Source organism: Opisthocomus hoazin, chromosome 14 (assembly GCF_030867145.1).
Source record: "Opisthocomus hoazin isolate bOpiHoa1 chromosome 14, bOpiHoa1.hap1, whole genome shotgun sequence".
Taxonomy (NCBI): domain Eukaryota; kingdom Metazoa; phylum Chordata; class Aves; order Opisthocomiformes; family Opisthocomidae; genus Opisthocomus; species Opisthocomus hoazin.
The window spans coordinates 16,663,678-16,687,019 of record NC_134427.1 but is presented as its reverse complement, the minus strand read 5'-3'; the positions used below and the strand labels follow the sequence as shown (position 1 = coordinate 16,687,019).

The window sequence follows — 23,342 nt, the reverse complement described above, 5'->3', positions numbered from 1 at the left end:
AAAGTGACATAACCACTGGTTACCAGTAGCAATGCAATGACAATTGCTCTATCAGGGCTACGCCACCAGTATTTACATAGTTACATAGCAGACACTTAAAGAGCTAAGTCGTCGTGTACAGGGAGGGCTTTTAGCAGCACATGAATTCAAGATAAGGAGTGAAATGGATTATCATAGAAAACGTAATCAGCATTTGTGCTCTAAAGGAACTTCCAGGGTTTCTATTTACAATGTATGAAAGCAGCTGCAGGGTTAGCTGACAGTCTGGTCACGGGGGACTGAAAGGGGTCTCAAAAAAGCACTGTGAAGTGTACTTCTGGGAATTCTCTGACACCGACAGGGACGTGGCTGAAACATTTCAAGAGAAAAGGGCAGCTGTGCTTAGGAACCACTCCTGTGGTGGAAGCTGTATGCTGACGAGGGTTCAGAACGCAGACCTTCATCCAAAGCCAGCAAACAGTTAAGAACTTATCATGGGTGGCTTGTGGACAACAACTCCGTGACTTCTTAGGGGAGAAACCAGCTGGCTCTGCCTCTGCTAGTTCCTGGTACGTGCGGTGTTTGCTAAATGTTAGTACTTTGTGGGGTGTGACAGGTACGGAGCGAACCGTACAGTCGCTAACGGCAAAACATTTAAAGGCAATATACTAATTTACTGTTCACTAGAAGTCAAACAACTACAAAATATTTGATTCTGACATCAAGCCCAGCTCTGCGATGACTGTTTTAGCAAAAACAGCTGTGTAAATAGAATGTACATGCTCAGTCTAGATATGCTGGGGTGTTTTTATATAACACATCCTGAAAGCATGGAGTTTTCATACAGTCATACATATATTCATGGATTTGGAGCAACAGTGGGTCACGAGGTGTACTCAATTAGAAAGCAAAAAAAGAAAAAGAAAAAAAACAAAAAAAAAAAAAAAAAAAGAGAAAAGCACCCCCCTACCTACCTGCATTGTTCATGAGATCAAGCACGGATTTATCCTTCACTTGAACAGAAGAAATTAAAGCTCGGAGGTGACTCACTCTGCAAAAGCACATCTCCCTTGTATGATTTTTCTACAAAGGGAGGTTTAATTTCTTCCTTTTAATGACACTGAGCACAATACCGATCTTCCAGTAGTTAATGGCTGGCACATCAGGCAGTACGAGAGCGTGACTACATTTTTCAGCCTTCTTCTGGAGCTATAATCTGCATCACAGTTTGAAATCACAAAAACAACCAAAAACTTCTTTCTTTCCCCTCTCAAACACAAGTAACCCATGTGTGAAGTTCCAACCTACTAGTCCTCCTGACAAAGCTCCTGCTCTACTGGAAGTCAGGATGTGAAAAGTCACATCACAAATGCAGCCACAGATGGCTTTTTATTTTCAAGTCCTCTGCACGTGCTGTCGTAGTCCATAGGCAGGAACAGATTTGGACTGATGGCCCATGGAGCTGAGCCAATTAAAACAAAACCAAGAGGAAGGTCTGGCTGTTACATCAGGAAGCCGCACAAACTTATGGTTAGAGAACAGGCAGGAAAGACACGAAAGTTCTTCTGCGTGGTTTTGCCACCGAATCCCTGAATGACTTCTGGCAACTGTCTGTAACTTGCCTTTTGCATTCTGCCTGCTGTGACTACTGCATGCATTGGGCATCTCTGCTATTATACAAACATGATTTACATTGGAGAACAATCAAGTTCTCTTTTAAATATGTTTTGACACATTACTCTTGAAAGAAAAGGCATAATGTTCCTTACACTATGAAGGAAATGAAAGAAAAGTTGTAATGGAGAAAGTTATGTCCATATGCCATGGTTAGAAAGCCACTAGAATTAAGACATTCACAAATACATTAGTCAGTTTACATAAATGCATGGCACCATCAAACAGAGAAAGCGACTGCATCACTGGGGTTTGTTTTTTGGGGAAAACTACCAACAGAACCTGTGAAAGGTCCTTGTTACCTGTTGGTCTGTGAACAGTGGGTAGTAAGGAGAAAACCAGTACCCTTCCCACACAAAACCTCCTACCTTCCTAACTGACAATGGACTAGTGATCAGCTTGACAAGACCTCGGGACCGACAAAGTGAGCACCCCAGTGAAGTTGTATCTTTCACTGTGTGGTACAGCAAGGGGGATTCACAGTGGGTCCCCGAAACATAACCTAACCTGGAGTGAGCTGGGTAAAATAGTTTCTGTTCAGACATACAGAGATTCTTAGAAGGTTACTTTTGTTCTGTATTGGAATGAAAGGGCTACAGTCAGAAACCCAGTGGAATTCAGAGTATTTTGATTGTGAAGTAAGAATATATTTCAGTGTTGAACAAACATTTAATACATAATTCGCTATGAAGTTCTGAGAAACCTAACAATAATTTGAAGGCTTGTATCAAAACTGAGGAACTATCCACTAGCCACTCCCACTATCCATTTTGGTGATAACTGCTGTTTTACTGGAAAGCTAATCTGTAGGAAGGAAAGGCCAAATTAACTCTTTTAAACACAGAGGAATGTAAATCCTGTGTTTAAGTACCCCTCAGTGTGTATGGTAAACCTCCAATTATAGTAAACTCCTGATTAACATGTGGCAAGATAAACTTCAGACTAAGAGGTCCATCACCCCTTGCGGAGAGCATTTAGAAAACAGTCAGGAAGCCCTTCCATTTCTGGAGAACACGGGCAATTGCTGTTACAGAACAACGGAATGGATATATTCTGCCTAGAAGGTAAAGGTGTTTATGGATTCTTCTGCTCTGAACAGTACAAAATTACTTCGCGGATGTGTTGAGCAATAGGTCATTTCACTCCCAGGCAGTGTTCTGTTTGTCTGAAAATACTTCACTTATGGTCTCGGTTGAGATACCTTTCCCATTCGAAACCACGTAAACCTAAACGTTCAGAAGGGAAAAGTTATAACAAGGAACGTAAGAATGTATGTTTTGTTTCACAGCTTGTAATAATGTAGTTCCGGAAAGAAGATGAACAAGCTTCACAAAGTGAAACAAAAAAGAAAACATCACATTAATGCAATCCACAGTTGAAGTTATAAGAGCTAATTCCTTTTTCTATGCTTCAGTGTGACCCGAACACAGTCATTAACATGCAGTATGGATCAAACCTGGAAGTTATTGACAAGTAGCCTACAAAGACAGCAAACGGAACGTGCAGCTTTGGAGCAGGTTGAAATCATGGCTGACAGGTTTATTTGAAACTACAGGACACATTCTTGCACAGGTTTTAAAAGCTTTCTGGACCACAGCTGTTTAGCTGTCTTTAGATTGGTATGGACTGCTATCAAAGAGGTCTCCTCTTAGAATGTGTGACAACCAAGTCTTTTTATGCCTGTTGTGATTCTTAAAATCCAGCAGCCAAGTCATCCTTTCCTACACAAACATCCGCGGGAGTGTAAAAGACCTCCTGAATCCATGATTTTAATTTCAGTAGTTTTCTGCCAGGAGTGAGGGAGATAAAGCTGAGTTCTACAACCACAGAACATGAAAGAGAAGTACAGGTGGTACTACTGAGGTGGAAACCCCAAAAGCAGCTAGAATAAGCAATTTTTAACAAAGGTAGTGGCATGTGTTTTCTAAGCTACCTTTGGTAGCCAGATAAATCCTATAGTTTTAGGGTCCATGGCCTGTACTGTCTCTGGACTGTTGCTCACAGCTTCCGTATCTTTGCTGCTGGGGCAAAACTCATTCAGGCAGTGACTGAGGAATGCATCCCTCCCTGGAAAAATTCTTAGGGACATACTTGTGGTCCCACGGCATTTAAATGAGACTTAAAACATATGCTTCAACTAAAGGGAGTTCTTCCAAAGTTTACTCATGGGGCAAAGAAGTAACTTAGAATATTTCAGTTGGAAGGGACCTACAATGATCCAAGTCCCACTGCCTGACCAGTTCAGGGGCTGCCTGACCACTTCAGCGAACTTCAGCCTATGCTTAACTCTTTTTTTCTTTACCTGGGGGCTTGGATATCCTCATCCCTGTGACCTTCATCCCAGAGGCTGTATGCAGCCTCCTCAACCTGGGGTCTGACTTACACCATTAATGAGTTTATAGCAGTCGTGGTCTACAAGATTACTGCCCCTTGCTGTTCGCTGTCATCACAGTGCCAGAGGTTTCTGTCCAGTAATAAGTCAGATGATTCCATTTACATCGAACACCTAGGAAATACATGAAAAAAGAGGCAGGCATTTCCAGTTAGAAATCTACGAGATTCCTGCTATTTAGTCCATCCTGATCAAACAGATAAAGATTCAGATTGCACCTTTCCACTTCTGCAAGTCCATGGAATTAGTTCTGGAAGCTCAGTCGATACTTCTTTCTTGATCCACAGACTTCCAATTTTCTTCAAAATTAGCCTGTAAGTATCTGTAGCTACACCTCAGTCACTTGGTGAGAAGCCAGACAGCAATGTTACTTATGCAAAACTCACATTCACATTTGTCATACTAGAGCGCAGGAATGGTTTTGTTAATTTTATTTATTTGAAATATTACAGAGCTTTCTTATGATACACATTGATGGGGCTTCCGGTAGCACGCTTTCAAAAATTATTAGAGTGATGAATCATAATCAGAAATAAATGACTCTTACATCTATTAAGACAGTTATTTAAAAAATGTTTTGATGAATCATACAGAAATGCTCACAAACACCATTATGCTTTTTCATAGCTATATTTTTTGTTTTTCACAAGTCTTATGAAAAGAGCTTGTGCTTTTAACACTTGAATCAAAAAAGTATTTACAGCAGACGTCATAAATGCTGCACTGCAGTTCAGACAGGCAAAGTGGTGACGGTCCCCTGCTCTGCCATTTGTCAAACACGCTGAGGGTTTCAGATCTGTTTTATAAACTCCCAGTTTAGAAGGGTTCAGTCCTGGATCTTCAGTATGCTCCTTTTCTCCAAATCATTCATTTCCTTCAGTATAAGGGCAACATTGTATCTCAGCTCTTGAAACTTAGCAACTGGTACCTGAAACAGAATATTCAGGTTAGAAAATGTGAAACATGTTAGGAACTTTGACTAGGGCATGCCTGTGGATAGGGAACATTCCACAGTGTCAGCCCAATCTCTCTTAAAATACAGGTTTTTTTAGATTTAGGACAAAGGATTTGAGGTTAATAACATTCAGTTAATTCAGCTAAATCACCTGGATGAAAAAGAAGATGACAGTGGGGAAAAAAACGAAGTAACAGCTACGTAGTACATTTTCTGTACTGCTGGATGCGAGAAAGGAAGTACTCCAGGAGGTGAACTGATGGCTGCTCTGGTGATGGAAGAGTCATGGATAGGCAGGAAAGATAAAGACACCTGGAAGGTCATGGAGCCTACAGAATTCTCAAGCAACAAAGTTCACATATGCTGATTGTCCAAACCTGCAGAAGAAAGGAATTGAGCCTCAAAGCAAGAGACTTGGCAGCAACCTCAAGAGCAAAGAGGACTGGGCACTGTCTACACATGGGAGGCAGAAGACTTTGATTACATATACAAAATATTTTCAACTGTGCAGGAGACTAATGGGCTTTCCTTTACCATTTCAAGCCTGAGAAGCCAAAAGGATGGAAGTCTATTATTTGTAAAGACAGAGGGCCACATCTGAGCGCAGGCACAGACTGGGTGACACAGATTAAGATCAGCGCAGTGCACAAACGCATGTGCTGGCGTCAGTACCAACAGCCTGGTGAGTCCCAGGCTGCTCGGCAGAGCACTGCCGAATTTACTCTCCTGCTTTCACTACACTGACAACACACAGTTCTTTTGACAGAGTCCCTTGTCATCCTTCTGCCTACTGTAGCACAGATATCAATTATGTGAGAGGAATCCAACATCTGATTTGCATTTTCCATATGCATCCAAAATGCATAAAAAGGCATCATGTCCTTTTCACTTTTGACATATACACAAGACTCAAAATGCTGCAATTCCCATTGCTTTTTCAAAAATCTTCATTGTCAGAAATCACACCATGATTAAAAATACCCAAGAGGGTGTAACTTCTCCCTGTGGCACACACATTTAAAAACTGTTCATAACAGAATTATCTTCTGGACTTACCATCTTATGTAAGCCCTGTTAGTTAGCAGGACACTCTGAACATGTCCAAATGAAACGAAACTGAAGAGGTGAGGACTGTATTTGCTTGCATATGGTACCTTGAGCCAAAACACAGGTTTATCCCAAAGAGCTACTAACGGTGGGAAGACCACTCATCAGATACAGAAATTGTGTTTACGGCCAGATCTTCGGCATTCAGATCTAAGCAGCAGCAAAGAGCTGACTCTAAGAGCAGCCCATTGTTTGCCATCAGATAGCTGCACGTCCGCACGTACTGCGCAGGCACGCCAACACATCTCCACTGCAGCACAGCAAAGGGTCTTCCACACACTTACAACAAAAAACATTAAAACCAAACCAAACCAAACCAACCAGGCGCAATGCCACCAAGGCTTGACATTGCATACCAGGAAATAAAGCCCCAAATCTAAACAGTAAAGAGTATATACTAGTTCTTACTCTCACAAGTGAAATTTACCCTGTTGAAAAGGGTTAACCTGAATTCCATGGCATCATTTAAGTTCCATGGAAGACCTCAAACAGTGCACAGGGGATTCTCTGAGCTGGACGAGTGCTGAGGGAGCTGGCGGATGTCATTGCTGAGCCACTCTCCATCATCTTTGAGAGGTCCTGGAGGACAGGAGAGGTGCCCGAGGACTGGAGAAAGGCCAATGTCACTCCAATCTTCAAAAAGGGCAAGAAGGAGGACCCAGGGAACTACAGGCCGGTCAGCCTCACCTCCATCCCGGGAAAGGTGATGGAGCAGCTTATCCTGGAGGCCATCATGAAGCAAGTGGAAGACAAGAAGGTTATCAGGAGTAGTCAGCATGGATTCACCAAGGGGAAATCATGCCTGACCAATCTGATAGCTTTCTACGATGACATGACTGGCTGGGTAGACGAAGGGAGAGCCGTGGATGTTATCTACCTTGACTTCAGCAAGGCATTCGACACAGTCTCCCATGATATTCTCCTAGGGAAGCTGAGGAAGTGTGGGCTGGATGAGTGGTCGGTGAAGTGGATAGAGAACTGGCTGAATGGCAGAACTCAGAGGGTTGTCATCAGCGGCGCTGAGTCTAGTTGGAGGCTGGTGACAAGTGGTGTCCCCCAGGGGTCAGTACTGGGCCCAGTCTTGTTTAACTTCTTCATCAACGACCTGGATGAAGAGTTAGAATGTACCCTCAGCAAGTTTGCTGACGACACCAAACTGGGAGGTGTGGTAGATACACCAGAAGGCTGTGCTGCCATTCAGCGTGACCTGGATAGGCTGGAAAGCTGGGCAGAGAGGAACCTGATGAGGTTCAACAAGGGCAAGTGCAGGGTCCTGCACCTGGGGAGGAACAACCCCATGCACCAGTACAGGCTTGGGGTGGACCTGCTGGAGAGCAGCTCTGCGGAGAGGGACCTGGGTGTCCTGGTGGACAACAGGTTAACCATGAGCCAGCAGTGTGCCCTGGCTGCCAAGAAAGCCAATGGGATCCTGGGGTGCATCAAGAAGAGTGTGGCCAGCAGGACGAGGGAGGTTCTCCTTCCCCTCTACACTGCCCTGGTGAGGCCTCATCTGGAGTACTGTGTCCAGTTCTGGGCTCCCCAGTTCAAGAAAGATGAAGAGCTACTGGAGAGAGTCCAGCGGAGGGCTACAAGGATGGTGAGGGGACTGGAGCATCTCCCCTACGAGGAGAGGTTGAGGGAACTGGGCTTGTTCAGCCTGAAGAAGAGAAGGCTGCGAGGGGACCTTATAAATGCCTACAAATATCTGAAGGGTGGGTGTCAGGAGGATGGGGCCAAGCTCTTTTCAGTGGTGCCCAGTGACAGGACAAGGGGCAATGGGCACAAACTGAGGCACAGGAAGTTCCGTTTGAACATGAGGAAGAACTTCTTCCCTCTGAGGGTGACGGAGCCCTGGAACAGGCTGCCCAGGGAGGTTGTGGAGTCTCCTTCTCTGGAGATATTCAAGACCCGCCTGGACAAGGTCTTGTGCAGCCTGCTGTAGGTGACCCTGCTTGGGCAGGGGGGTTGGACTAGATGACCCACAGAGGTCCCTTCCAACCCCTACAATTCTGTGATTCTGTGATTCTGTGACTGTCCACAGAGGGATGAATTTGATCTTCTGTGAAGCGACACCCTCAAGGCTTTGCAATGTGGCACAGAATTTGTGCATTTCTAAAAAGCTGCCTTCTTGGGAAGCATTGTAACAGTAAAATCAGCCCATCTCTTTCAAGCCACCATGCTTAGGTCCTTGCTCTAGACTACTACTAACACACAAACTGAAGCCAAAACCTTTACAGAGTTCAAATGTAACAATGCCTGCTGTGCACTGCATTCCTTTATGTAACACCATGTTATTTATAGAACAAATAGCATTCCTTCTCAAAGGTTAAAAATATGGAAGTTTATGACATCTTCTGGCTAGCCTTTACGTACAGTGTCATAAATACTGCACCTGACTAATTCTGAGGTTAAAGGCAAAGGTTTTTTAACTTTCTTTCCAGCAGCAAGAACTGTCCAGAAGAAAAAGAGAACAAAACTGCCTCTGCCACAGTAGAGACTGTTACTATTCTCTAACAAATGTAGGAGGTTTAGAAGCGTATCATACAATATATAAACTACCCCACTAATTTTCCTGCCCTCAAGAGCCACCATCAGGTCTGAAAGTTACAGCTGATAAAATCATAATTTTCAATCAAACCAGATATTATGCAACAGTTAAGAAGAAGAATTAATATTCTTCTAACACATCAGGTTTCAGCAAAATGCGTGTAGGAACAAAGTATGAAATTATTTTGGTTGGCGTTTCATTATATATTGTATGCGGCTACACTGAACATGAAGGACTCCAAAGCAAACCAACCAACGATAATGCACTGTTTACAAAAGCTTTACTATTTTAAATAGCAATTCAACTTTCTAAAAAGAACTTCAAGTGGTTTCTTTTTTATTTATTACAGCAATCAGACTTACTTCAAAGCGATGAGCTGTCCCATCTGAAAGCTTCATCAGCATTAGAATGGATGGTTGAAGTGCACGGGCCAGTGAACTGAAATTATTTACATTATTAGTATTACAACAATAGACATCAGCAGTGTGATGAGTACAGCATCGTACATTAATAATTTAAGATGTTCACGCAGGCTTTCCATAGAACATGAGTAATTTCAATCATGGAGTCCTGTACCTGGCTGGCTGGAAACTCATGAACATAGGAGTCCTGTCCAATTTACTTCAGTATTGAGACTAAACATTTTTTTAATAATATAGTAACTGCAAGTTTAGGAGCATTTTCATTTTACATAATGATCAGTTTAGTGGAACTATGATAGGGATAAGAGTTGACCTCAATTACTGCTACTAATAAGGCACAGTTTTCTTATGCAATTTACCACATTGCATTAATCCCTTCCATTCCTTCATAGTTTCAACTGCCATCTCATTTGGGGAATCAAGCTCTTTCAGTCTTCATCCTAAATTCGTAGGTTGTTATTTTATGACCCAAAGAGGGGAAATGAGTCATTCTTGCGCAGCTTCCACCAACTGATGTTGCCAAAGACTGCTCAGGTACTGACAGACGTTACAGCCAGAAGCCATACCTCTTCGTAGAGGCTCTTGCTGGACGATAAACAAGGATTCCCAGGGGGAAGGTTGACAGGAAAGGAAAGGAAAATAGGAAAGGATAATGTATTGCTCCTGTGTTGTTTGGAAGACAAATCACAGGATTTGCCTGCAGCTTGCAAGCATTGTACCTGAAGGTGTTTGTGTGTATGTTTTGCTCTCTTAAAGGTACAGAATTTTTCTGCATAGTGATACCTGTGTGGTGTTTATAGCACTGCTCATCTGAGAGTCACCTGAGCTAGTAGCTTGTGGTCATTACAGTTTTTACTTAGAAGCCTTTTTTCTTGATTTCAGGAAGACTGTCCCTGATTACCCATGGGCCTCTCAGCTATGGCAGCAATGAGACTGCACTCTCCCTCAGATGCATGTATTCATAAAAGCAATATGAAGTCACTCATGCTAACAATTTATGCTACGGACAAATACTGCATCTTCCAACTTCTTTCACCTTGGTCTGTCTTGGTTAGAACTAGACAAAGACAAGAACAGCACAGACCACAAGTTTCTGTTTCCTTCTGGCTCTAGCCAAAGATCCATCCCCCAGCTGCCTCTGCTGCGGCAGACAGCAAGAAGCTGTTCACTGCAGGCACAGACAGGATGATCACAAAGGCCTTTACTCCTGTTCTGTGAAAGAAACTAGGAGGTAGATCAACGACCAACTGCATAACTACGGCAGTGTAAAGGTGCTGTTCTGAGCCTCTCTGTGTAGAATCTAGAGCAGACCGTACAGGTGATGGAAAGTCATCTTATTTAACATGTGCAACATACAAATTGTAGTCTACTTCAGACATTGAACAGATGATTTCCCTCCCTTGCTCCAGTGAAACTGAGAGCTTGGCTGGCTGTGTTAGGCTCCATCCATCTAATTCATTCCATCGTCTCTGAGGACCTGTGGAGTTGTATCAGCTCCATTTAGTTTTAAAATATTGGAAGAGAGACTCAAACTTTGAGTGAAATGTTTCCAATACAGAGGTTTTAGAGATTAAAACAAATAAGAAGCCTAAAAAGTATCATTAGTAGAAGATGAAGGCAGCAGCCTTTCGGTAAGTCTATGTTAACAGCAGTAACCTGTCTATAAGCTGACTTCTACATTATTCAGAAAATCCCCTCCGTATTTTACCGTTTAATGCTACATGCCAATCCCTAACAGCAAGATACATTTTAACACTGTTAACATTTTTAAGCAGCACAAGAAGTCGGTTCAACCTTGGGCAAATTAATTTCTAAGGTCATGTAGGATTCTCTCTTATACCTTGTGGATATAGCTACGTCCACTCTCCACTTGAAGTCCTGGACGCTTGGCAGCCTACTTCCTCCTATCAGAGCTGTGGCTTCGGAAGCAGGACGCCTACAGAGTAAATCAGAAATGGGAGACTGAAATGCAAATTCATAAAAGAAACAACAGCCTAAAGAGAAAATAAGATTCCTCAGAATAAACCTGTCTGGAATTTGTTTCTCTTCTACATCTACCCTCGTTTAGAGAGGTCTGAATGAGTGGAGGTTTTGTGTATTTAAGACAGCTGTGCTCAGATTACCCACTTTTCCTGTGCTTAACTATGGTCTGTATTAAAAAAAAGAGACCAAGTGACTCTGTGTCATTCCAGTAAACTGATGTCACTATAAAGTTTAGTAAGAGTCATTGTGGTGGCTGGCATATCTATTATTTCAATTATATGTAACTGTGAGGCACAGAAAGGCATCTGCAAATACATCTTTACCTTCATGCAGATCCAACAGGAACGAGACAGATGACTTGAGCAAGAAAGTTTGAATAAAGTCACTGTGTTCCTTCAGCAGAAAGCATCTAGTATTAGCGAGCAGCGATGTTTTAAAATATAATAATATTAGCGTGTACTTTGAAGCACATTTAAAAAAAAAATAATCACACAGTGGTTCTTGCTAATCCAACATAATTTACAAACTCTAAATTCCTTACATAATATTCACTGCCAACCCCAGCACAGCCTTCAAGATTTTTGTCTAGTCTAATGTGTAAGTCAAGGACTTCATTTATTACTCATATTGCAGGAAGAAGCAGGCTGATCAAGCCTCAGTTTATTTCTGCGAGGAAATACAGTTGACAGTGATTAAACTTCAGATGGTTGACAGTCTTCAAAATTTTAACAGCATCTTAACCTCTGGGTAAGTAAACAAGCCAAATCTGTTACAAAGACCTAACAACCACCCATTTTTAGATATATATGCGGAAATATCTTCAGAATGAGGTCACTGAGCTGGTCCATTCAGGAGCTAGTCTGGACTTTGTGTTATTTACCATATCTTTTTTTTCTTTGTTTTTCTAAGCATCCCATGTCTCGGGAAGTTATTTATGGTACATTTCAAAGCTACTCCAGTACTCCCGCTAAGGGCAGGATAAGAAACGTTATATCCTTTATCCATGGTGCTAGACATAACCTAATTACAGACGTTATGTCAGAAAGGAATCCTCTCTGAACAAATCCAGGACTGTAAGAATGATAGTCTAACATCCCTACTCAGATTCTTGTGTGCAAGTTAGCTGGTGCCTTTAGAAACTGTCCAGAAAGATTAATGATTTGATAAGGTACACAGGACTGACAGCCTGAGATCCTCCAATACTCCTGCATTTAGCAAAGGCAATATAAGAATGAATTTATCCTTTTTGGGTTTTTTTGGGGGGTGGGGGGAGGGTGGGTGGTGTCACAAGTGACACACATTCCTAATAGTATGTAAAGGAATGAGCAGAAAAAATAATCAGCTGGTTCTTACTCACTGTCAGCTACTGGATAGGAAGTAGGTCACCACAGCTGGGTGCAATCATGAGGAGCTGGAGTCTAGAACGGTCATTAGCAGGATTAAACAATAAGAACAGGCCTTTCCCTCTGTGGCGAGCTGCTGCCAGAGTATTGCTTAATTTGGGGAGTGCCTAAAAATAGCCACACTGCTACTGCTTCCTTAAGACACCCTAACTCCCATCAATAGAAGATAGTCCATTCAGCGCAGCACCAGCACTTTGAGGGAAGAAAGAGTAGAGAAAACAGGAAGACATTCTAGTTAGCAGTGGTCAGAAAGGTCAGCAACACCCAAACATTGAAGCTTCTGAATATTGTTAAGCTATGGCATTTCTGTGGTCAAACTACAAAGCTTTAGTTCTGGTCAAGGACTGCACTTCAGTGCCACTCCCTCGGAAAGAGTCATGGCTTTTATAGCTTAGCTTAAGCTTCTGTCACCACCTTTCCAGCTTGGACAAGATTGCAACTGGAACTGCAAGAATCCTGTAAGGATGACAGAATGTGCATAGTGGCCAACACGCAGAGAGAGATCATACAGGCCATTCATCAAGCCATTGATTTCTAAGAGGAATAGCAAAGTGGAGCAGAAAAGACTCAATGGATCTTATATCCAAAACCTACAGACTATAATTACATTTTGTAAACACTCTGTGCCAACAGCTGCAAGACACTGTCAGCACATAGTGCACAAGGCAGAAGTTAGAACAAGTAAAGCACCATGGATCAGTGAGAGACCATCCAAATTATACGTTGAAAGGACAACACACCTCGTGACAAGAACATCATCTGTCAAAGGATGCAAAAGAAGAGCACTAGAAAGTGAAAGATTAGATAATCTGGTGCAGCAGCTGACCTAACAATATCAAAACTAACGACAAATTCTGGATGGTTCCCTATGTACAGAACAACACATGCCTAGCAGGCCACTGAACAGAGAGAATGAGTAAATTGCGATGTGTGAAATGCTGACAAATGGCACACAGAACGCACCCTCCTGGTAGAAACTAAAACTACACTATTTAAAAAAAAGGCAGTACATTTATTAGAAACATTCGGAGAGGGGGAAATTAGGGTTATCCCTTCCCTTAAAAAGTTTTCATTTCATGCAGTTATCTGATGGTGTCAATGTGGCAAGTTTTTCTTTCAGTCTGCATAGCTTGATGGAACTGCGGGGACACACAAATACAAAAGTCAAATTTCCAGTACTTCAGAGCTGTTGTTTAGAGAACAAAACTGCAAAAATAGGGTAAGATGCCAGGAAAAGTATTTTTTTTGGGGGGGGGTTATCTAGCTCATACCGAATTTTTGATCAGATGCTAATACTTCTCTTACCATCACAATCATATATATTTACAACTCAATAAGCATATGTATGATTCAGTGTTACATTTAAGATTATAAAAGCAGATCTGTCTAGAAATCAAATCCGAGGTGCTCTTCTCCGGTCTCAAAACACAGAGCAAGATTACACTGGATAATCACAGCTTTCGAAATGAGAAAAAGCTAAATTTTCCAGCATCGTGATTTCACAGTAGAAAACAGACAATCATGCATGCTTCAAATGACATCTAAATTTATCTTCTTTCTCCACTGCAAACAATATTTCCACTTTGCAACCATGCATTTTGCATTCTTAACACCTATAATTCAAACAGAAGAGCAAAGAAAAGATGAGAAGGCTGAACTTATTTTTATTCCAAGAACCTTTAGCTTTAAGCCAAGATCTTAACCAAGGAAATGAAAAATATTTTTAACTTTGGTAGCAGCATTCAGTGAGGGTAACTGAAATACCACAACTATGATTATCAGGATTCCACGCAGAATATCTGGAGCAGCGTTGGGTTAGTGATGCCACGTGCTGAGTGACCTCAAGTTTCAAGAAGGAAAGTTTTGCATATGCAAAAAGTTCAAGCAATTTGTAGACATAGAATAAGGCAAACATGGTTGAGCACACAGAAAAAACGAATCCCTAGAACAGACAAAAGATAGACTGTTCAAAACTTTCCTGGTTTAGTACTTCTTCTGCAGCTACTGAGGTATACTGCTTAGAAAATGAAGTACAGCTAGCAGAGCACTTGGTATCCCATACGTGTCATCAAGTCACCCAGTGTGAATTCCCAATTCAACTGTACATTATGACTTGATTAAATGCTGTCTGAGAAAGCTTCCACGAACGACAGCACGTAGAAGGCATATGTAGCTTGCCTCTCAACAAAGCAAGTCTCTCACTTTTGCTCTAACTTGCAATGATAATGATGATAAAAATGCTTAATTCTGCAATGTATTTTTCATCTGTAGGTACTGACGCACCTAACAGTTTACAGAATGTTATAAAAACTGATGGGTGATGATCACAGCAAAACAGAAAATCGTCATGAAAGCTACTTACTCCATATATAGCCATGCATGATGGACATCACGTTATGTTGAATCAAAATCATGGGACAAATCTTGTTCTCATTAATTTAGAGAATTTTGCTGTTCCTTCAATAGGCCCGGGATTTTTGTCAGCAGAGCTCTGTGCAGCCCTGCACCTTCATGTGCATGAAGACACTAACCTGTTACCAAAGACTATGCTGGAAAAGTCCACGATGAAATCTTCTGGTATCCTTAAAGAGAAGAGCAATACAAAACAGTTAAGTGTTTTGTAACCACAAATATATGGCCTTAGCTACAACAACAAAAAAAATCTGTTACAGAACACAAGAAATGTGTCAACATTTTCCATCTTCCGTTGCTTAAAATTGCCACCAGCTCTTACGTAAGCACTTCAGTACTGATTCAGTCTTCTGAGAGCCCAAAAGGACAGCCTATGGTTTCTATATCAAGAACCCTGAAAATGGCATTAAATCTTCCTGTCCTACCTAGTATGGCAACAGTGAGTTTCAAAACAACCCAATATTTGCTTAACTTCTCTCAGTGAAGTCAGGAAAAGTTCTACTGATGGCTCTGACAAGTGCAGAAGGCAGGCCAGCAATGCACGCTTTCAAAAATCCCAAACCTACACATTTCATTCTGGTTTCACCTGAACTGTAATGAAAAGAAGACAGAATGAACTGTGCCCTCAAAAGTAAAAACAGAGGCCCTTGTAGCTAAGATTACTTACAAGAGGAGCATATCTCTAACATGAGGAGGTCAAGCATAAATTTGGTGGGGACCATGAGAACTGGTCGAATATATTAACTCATGTTCCACCCACCCTATGCCTTTCCACTACTTTACCATTTCTCTGACACTGTTGTCGCCTTGTAAACAAGCTGCTGTTGATTTTCAGTTCAATATATCAGGCTGTGAATTGCAAAGACTGTCAAGCAAACAATATCCATTCAGCTGCCTTTGCCACAGGGACACTAACCTCCCACAGAGAGACACGTTGGACAAGTGGGAGAAGTAACTACTGCTGATGCCACAGTTAAACCCAGCACTCGACATGAATCAGTGCCCACAGACATTACTCACCAGTGGCTTGAGATACACAGCGGTGTATCAAAGGAAAATCGAAGCAAACAAGGAAGTTACCTGTCCTAAAGGGTTTACAGTGTCTAATGATGGGAGAAAAAACAACTCATCAACTCACACAGTGGGAAGATGAAACAGCAGTTATTAGAGCTTGAATTCTCACTGGAAGAAGTGAGGTTAAAACACATTTTTAAATGGTGCTTGAACAAAACTGAATTCATATTAGCAAGGTAGTTATCTGAGACAAACTGGGAAGTGAGGAGGAGAGACTAGACAGTGCTTTTTTGGCTGCTCATGTCTGTCTTTCAGAAGAGACAAGACACTATTTCTGCAAACATTACTTCTACTTTCCGTGCAAGTGTATCACTTAACCCATCCTGATGATGACCAAATATCCTCTGTATGTAGCGGAAGAGCTGGAGACAGGGGGTTGTAATACGATTATTATGATACCTATCACAATACTTGCTCGACCTTAAGAGCATGTTACTAGAACAGGCGCATTAATGCTACCTTTGAGCTTCTGTTATTTTTGCTGTGCAGTTAATGGTTTTGCTGAAAATTCTGTTCCTGGCTCAAACAGCTTACATGAGGCCAGTCACACACTGAGCAGATCAGACACAGAACATGGCACAGCTCAGGCCTGAGCTACAGGTGGCAATCGGTTTTCGAAGGAACATTCTGAGGAAGGGACTCAAAGGGCAAGGAAGAAGGTGTGAGGATGTCTCAATCCCATGTTACTGGCCTGAGACATGAAGTTATCAAACAGCCTAAGAGGGGAGGGAAAAAATAGTACCCACAGTTTAGAGTGAATTCATTCTCACTGGCTCAGCCAGCCAGGCCAAGAAATAGAGGATATATAGAATGGCATCCCTGTGAAACCAGTAGTATTGATCTAATTAATCAGCCTCTCTCTCCATCAAAACTAGAAGCCAAGACAAGCCACATCACCAGGAAATCGAGAATTACAAGGCTTTATATAGGTGGAATTAGTCCAATCTTCAGCTTCACTGAAGAAAACAAAATAGAATGCAGAAGAGGTAAAAAAAAGGTGACCTGTCTCAGAGCTCAAACCTTTTAAAAGGAGACACAATGTAAAAGGGAAATAAGCCATTTTTTCTGCCTTAAAATGCAAAATACCTGCTCAAACACTGGGTGCCAATAATGCCAGGACACTGCTGTTCAACCAGTTACATGTATTCTTCATGCACATGACCACAGGATGACCCACTGCAGGAGGATAAGTGTCTGAATGTAATTAGTAGGTGCCTTAAAAATGAGCAGGTACTTCACCTCCAAACCCAAGTGCACTGGGAAACGTAGGAAATGACATCTCCCACAGGGATCGATGGCGCTAAAGGTGCTACCAAATTTACTAAGTATCATAGCTTGGTAAAATAAGCTATTTAATCTTCTAAGTTTAGTCACAAGGTGAAGAGAGCTACTCACAGGAAATAAGACTGTCAGAGATGGAAGTTAGGAAGAGTCCCAATAATGTGAGAATCATGGGAGCATAGCAACTAGAACAGGCGCATTAATGCTACCTTTGAGCTTCTGTTATTTTTGCTTCTGTTATTTTGCGGCACATAAAACATACAAGTCTGCAAGCAACACAAATGCAGTTACCTGAACTATTGCTGCTATACCAGTCATGTTAGCCAGAACAAGACAAAAAAAGATTTTTCAATATTTCAAAGATATAAAAAAGATCATCCAGACTGAAAAGTGCCTTCATAGTTCCATGAATAATCCATAAAGTATGAAAAATCCCACAACTACAAAAGTGTGAGGCATTAAAGTGTTGTCAGATGGCAAGGACAGTGGCCTGGGAGTCTGTATTTCTAGATACAACCAGTGTACGCAGCCAGCCCAGCCAGTGACTTCTGGCACTCCTGTGTACCCACTCTCTCCGCAGCTCCGCAGAGGAATATTCACCCACCCCAGAGAACCTGGCATGGAGCTTTTACTGTTCTTCATTATTCCTTAATCACCCTGAACACATTCTGCATGCACCTCAAAAAACACCAACTCCCACTGGGTCAGAAACAATCCATCGGTTTCTTACTGACCTACTTTAACCTGGGTGTGAACTCCATGACGTGGCAGAGGAAGCAGCTTGCATTTTAGCTCACACGACAAAAGGCAGGCCAAACTCCAGCACTGAACTGCAGACAAAATTGTATCAACTAGCAAGGCACCTTTCATCACGGCCCCAGCTACACCTCTTACCGAATAATCTGCAGCTTTCATTTCCCTGAAGCTGCTCATAAAGTAAGTTATGCTTATGACTCTGCAGAACACAGTCTGAGGAGAAAGCCAATTTGCAGGTTAACGGACAAATCAGGATGAAAAAAGGCAGAATTAGAAACATATCTATCTATTTCTCCTAGGTAGCAAACAGAACACTAAGAATTATGAGAAACTAGCATTTTTTAAATAATTGGGCCTTGGTGCAAAGGTTTCTCTATAGATGAAAACACCAACTGCTGTTATTCTCTCATTGCTACTGAATATGGACATAAGGGAAAACCTATAAAGACTATTAGCATACGATGTCTAGCTCTTAGGAGATGAAGTTCTACTCAGAGATACTCTGAACAGACTGATGCAGGTTTGGACTAAGCCTGTAACAAATGTTATGCTTTCTTGGGTAACGGGCAGGTGAGATTGGAGCTGAACAATGTGGTAGGATTTCACGAGCGTTATATCATTGGCCTTTCAAAGACAAAAAAAAGTAGGGCAGTGTCTTAGCTCCTGAAACGTTACCACTGTCTTACCAAACATGGTAAAAAATATTGCAGGGCAAGGTGGAGATGGCAGAGACAAGGTCACTCACATTTGCATAACCTACATTACGAACTAAATTAGACCAGTCTCCCCAGCGTGTGAAATTTACTGCTCATGCTCAGCACTAGATCAAGTCTTACACAACACCTGGCTTTTTCCTCTGGCTTACGCATGACATTTGGCAACAGATGTATTATGTATTATTTACAGGTAATTTGTATACTGACTTTTTTGTGTAAAAAAAATTGATTTTGGGAAGCAGTTTCATAAAAGTTACGGAAAAACAAATAGATTAAAAAATGAGGCATACCTGAGCTCCTTTAGGTCTTCCTTAAAAACCTAGAAAGACAAAGAGGGTGACATTTTACAGGACGTAGTCTTGAAAGATCATTTCTTACCTAGTGAATTAATAGTGGTTACTTGCTTGGTATCTCTTCCCCACAAGTTTCAGTCTTGAGTGCCAGTAGTTTTGAAATGACAGGTTATATATTGAGAAGAATTTCTGGAAGTGTTCAATCGAGTTGCGAGAAACGAATTTTAAAGGCCTAGATCTCTTGGAAGCCTTTATTTTTGAAAATAACATTCCTGCCATTTCTTTTATGTAGGTATCCATAACATATTCTTTTTTTAGAGTAATTATGTGCCCTCATTCTCAAATATGTTTTGCAGTAACTTGTTTAAACTGTAACAACAGAAAGGAAATGGCAAAAGATAAGCTCTGAATGCTAAAAGCATACTTTTGCTATGTTTCCTGCAATACATCCGCTTTCCCAGTATGCCTGGGTAAATATGAAAGAAGTATCTTAAACAACAGAGGCCGGAAGCCCAGAAGTGGTTCATTCACGTAAGAAAAAAAAAAGAAAAGATAAAAGAAAAAATGTAACATGAAAAAGGAAAGAAAATAGCCACTGAGAAGGAACAGGCGTTGGGAATGTGGCAGATGTACACATATTCACGCAGAACATCCACAGTATAAACAGAAGTAGCACTTTCACCCAATTTCCACTATATTGTTCTAGCCATAAGACTTTCCTTCCTCTGTGGCAGAAGTATGAAAAAAGGCAGACAAACAAATATGAGAAATTGCAAGCATGGACAAAATGAGCTGTATGTGTGAACACACAATTAGGGTAAGAGAGAGAGTTGTTGCCAATGAAATAACTCTTTGCAAAGGTTTATTCTTGGGTTTTAATTTAAGAGAAAAAACAAATACGCACAGTAAACAGGATGCTAAAGCAGAAAAAAGATACAGGAATCTCTTTCCCAAAGCTTAAATTATCTTCCAAAAAGCTCACCGTAAATCTACCCAACAAGTGCAATAATAAGCTCTTAGAATTTTAAGTTTCTTCCAACCACTTAAACTTGGAGCACATTTTTATGTGCAGCTCCCCACCCTGGCAAATAGGGTTTAGATGGTAACTCGCGTCTGATGCGGCTTTTAACTTATCAGGACTCCGAGTGCTCCCAGAACTTACTTCTTGTTTGAAAGTCGATACGGGGAGTCTCAGTGCTTCTCGGAGAAGGGTATACATGCCAGAAATGAGGAAAGCAAGTTGCTCTTCTGAGAGATTAGTGCTTTCTGCAATCAGTTTGACAGAGTCCTTGCAGTCTTTTCCTTCCAATGCATTAACAGTGACTGTAAATAAGAAAGCAAAGCAAGATCCCTTTAAAAAGAGGAAGACCTGGAGACTGTGAACATTAACATAATCATGTGTATGATTTTATTTGACTTCATGTACTGACATTTTTCCTGATGTGAAACTGTCACTTCAAGTCTCTGTAAACACATCTGATCATCCACCACCACAGGTCGGTCTCCCAACACTTTACCAAGAGAACTTCAATGGATTAAGCTTTTGCATTGTAAAATTGGAGATGTTTTCACTGCTGAATTCTGTTCCAGTGGGATAATGCAAAAAAGATAAAAAAATTCACCGCTCATGAGTACAAATCCAACTTGGGCTTCTATCGACAAACTTGTTCACATCAGAAGTCTGCTTACAGCTTAATTACGCTTCTGATATGCAGGATAACAGAAGACTGAGAGTAAACAATTCAACACTGTTCTCCAACGTTTCACATAAGTAATTTATCTTGCAGTGTCAGCAGAGACTAAGGATTAAATAAGCAAGGAGACAAAACTAAACCTTGAAGTCTTGTAGTTTGCACAACTGCTCATAATACAAACTTTAAAGCAAATCTCTGTTAACCCATGTGGCAATATTATACACTAATAACTGGTGTGGGTTTATTTGAATCTTCATCATTCAGTTATTCTTCCTTTTTCCATATATGCACTGACTTACATAAATTTCTGTTGTCATGTCAGCCTCTCTGCTGCACTCTGATCAGTCTGGACAGAGCCACAGGAAGTCCCACCGTGGATAAAAAAAAGATTACTGACACAATCCCATTGCAGGATCGGGGCATTAGATTAGTCAGTTATAATGAGCCATATTTAGTGCTGTAAATAGTGCATGAAAAGTTTAAAATGTCCACCAAATGTTACTGAAAGCCAACACTAAGAACACTAGGAGATTAGCTTAATAGTAAGGTTGAAAAAAAAGAGTTTTACAGTTTTAATCAAACCGCCAGCATTCCTTTTGATATTAGGAGGGTTCCACTCGCTACTATTCTTCTAATTCTGGATAAATTCTCTTTGCTTTTCACATTTTTATACACACATCAAATTCAGGGGTGAGTCTTGGATCATTCACGTGCCTGACTGATTTTCTCTGGCACTTCGCAGAGAGCAGCTAGGATGTGCAAGGTGCTAGTACCAAGCTTTCCACGTTGTCTGAAAAAGGCTCTGCTCTACGACAACCAAACTGACTTTGAGAAGATTCTGTTTACTGGGAAGGCCAAACACAGCTCAGCACTGAGGCCTGTCTACCAGGTAACGCACAGAGCAGGAAACAGGCTGTGGTCTAATCGCCTACGTAAATACAACTTTGATCTGTTTCTTCAAAGGACAACATGTTGCTTGTAGTTTTTAACTAGATAGCTTTAATGACAATATCAGTCTTCTTTCTCTTAACCAATTCTAATAACTGGTTAAAAAGCCATGTCTTCTTTTATAACCTACTTGCATTCCCCTAGAATACAAGATTTTTTACTCAGTATAGCTCAGAGAAGTTGGAAATATCAGCTGTACCAACGCTTCCAACAATCAATCTGAAGGAGAAAAAAAAAGAATAACCCAAAACCATCCAAAGAAAACTCACTGCTGGGTCATTTGCTCCTAGTAGAAGATGCCTGCAGCCTCGAACTTTCACTGGCAGTTTAGCAGAGCCTGGATAACCCTGAGATAACGGTATATGCAGTTTTGACATCGTGAACTGAGCAGGCATATGAAGCAGCATCTCCTGTTTTATATTAGTTATTATTTAGCAATAAAGTAACAGCAACAGCCTCAAAAAACTAACTTGGTGCAAGTGCCAGAGCAATTTAGATATACTGTGTCGGAATCCATCATGCCTTCAAAGCCTCGAAGAAAAAAAAACCTCTGCCCTGCCCGCTGTTAATCACAGAGCAGCGAGAGCAGAAGACGCCTGGAGATTTCTGCGTAATCTGGAGGCTGCCGCCACCCGCTCCGGGCACCCCGTGCGGCAGCGTTACCTGCTCTGGCTCCGGACGGCTTTGAAGGACTGTTTGTTCCCCCTACAGTAGGAAGCATTTATTGCACACCTAAATGCAGGCGATAGTTTACACCGAAATTAAACCCAGACGGGGCTTAGGAGACGGTCAGGCTTCCTGGCACTGAAACAGGTTTTTGGTCTCCGCTGCCCCTGCGCTTGACAGCAAATACAGTTCAACCTCTGTATCTACTGCCCCAAACACCTCTGCCCATACATCGCTTTATGGCTTCCAGTCCCTGCAAGCAAACCCTGGATACATCGCTCCATTTCTGACGCTGTGCAGCAACGCTCATGAAGACAAACCAGCCACCAGATGCTCCGAGTCCGTCTCGACTCAAATCAGGACGAAAAGGCCCCAGAGGCAGTGCGCTGAGAGCATGTGCCGGCGAGGCTCGCAGCACTACGCCGCGCTGTCCTCGCGCGCCGCTAACCAGCTCTTCGGTTACTCTGTGATTATTTCGCATACGATAATTTACTCCAGTGCGTAACCCTGATTTTGGTGGTCCCTGGCAAAGCTCACCCGCGTCTCGCCTCACCGCGGGGAGCAGCCCCGCAGCCCCGCGGGCAGAGCGTGCTCAGCCTCGCAGCCCCAGCCAGGCACCCGCGCTCTGAGGTTCTGCGCCTTCTCCCGCGCGTTGTCACAACGCCCACGGGGTCTCGGGCCTCACCCGGCAGCGACTCAGTCCCCGGCCCCGGCGTCAGGGAGCAGCCACGTCCACGGCGCCGCGGCCCAGCACAGCCGCGGCCGTCCGCGCCTCCCTCAGCGGCCCCACCGGGCCGGGTCCGCCCGGACCCTACCTCTGAGGAGCCGCCGGAAGGTCTCCTTGCCCACGTCCTGCACGACGCGGGCCATGGCCTCCACCTCGGCCGGCACCCGTGGCCCCAGGAAGCCGCCGCGGCCACCGCCGCTCTCGCCGTGCCCATAGGCCGCCCCCGCCGCCATGGCAGCGCGGCCCCGCCTGGCGATGCCGCCTGGGCCGCCCTCCGCCGCGACAGGGGGCGCTGTGCCGCCCCAGCGCTGG

The 23,342-nt window shown here is 42.5% G+C and overlaps 1 protein-coding gene across 1 annotated transcript; it reads right to left on the bottom strand.

The window, feature by feature from the left end:
• Positions 1-4,461: 4,461 nt before the first annotated feature.
• On the bottom strand, positions 4,462-23,296 carry COMMD5 (COMM domain containing 5). The gene is made up of 7 exons (XM_075435181.1): positions 23,119-23,296; positions 20,158-20,318; positions 18,993-19,021; positions 14,995-15,045; positions 10,918-11,013; positions 9,018-9,093; positions 4,462-4,973 (listed from the first exon to the last, which is right to left on the bottom strand). Exons 1-7 carry the CDS (start codon positions 23,261-23,263, stop codon positions 4,872-4,874), a joined length of 660 nt encoding a protein of 219 aa, XP_075291296.1. The 5' UTR covers positions 23,264-23,296; the 3' UTR covers positions 4,462-4,871.
• Positions 23,297-23,342: the final 46 nt, after the last annotated feature.

What these genes read in the sequence shown, in the direction of transcription:
- COMMD5 (XM_075435181.1), bottom strand. Translation starts at nt 23,263, where the DNA reads ATGGCGGCGGGGGCGGCCTATGGGCACGGCGAGAGCGGCGGTGGCCGC. An exon ending in GAAGACCTAAAGGAGCTCAG is followed by an intron (nt 15,046 to 18,992) that starts GTATGCCTCATT and finishes CTTCTCTTTAAG; the next exon opens with GATACCAGAAGATTTCATCG. An exon ending in GACGTAGCTATATCCACAAG is followed by an intron (nt 9,094 to 10,917) that starts GTATAAGAGAGA and finishes AAATAATTTCAG; the next exon opens with TTCACTGGCCCGTGCACTTC.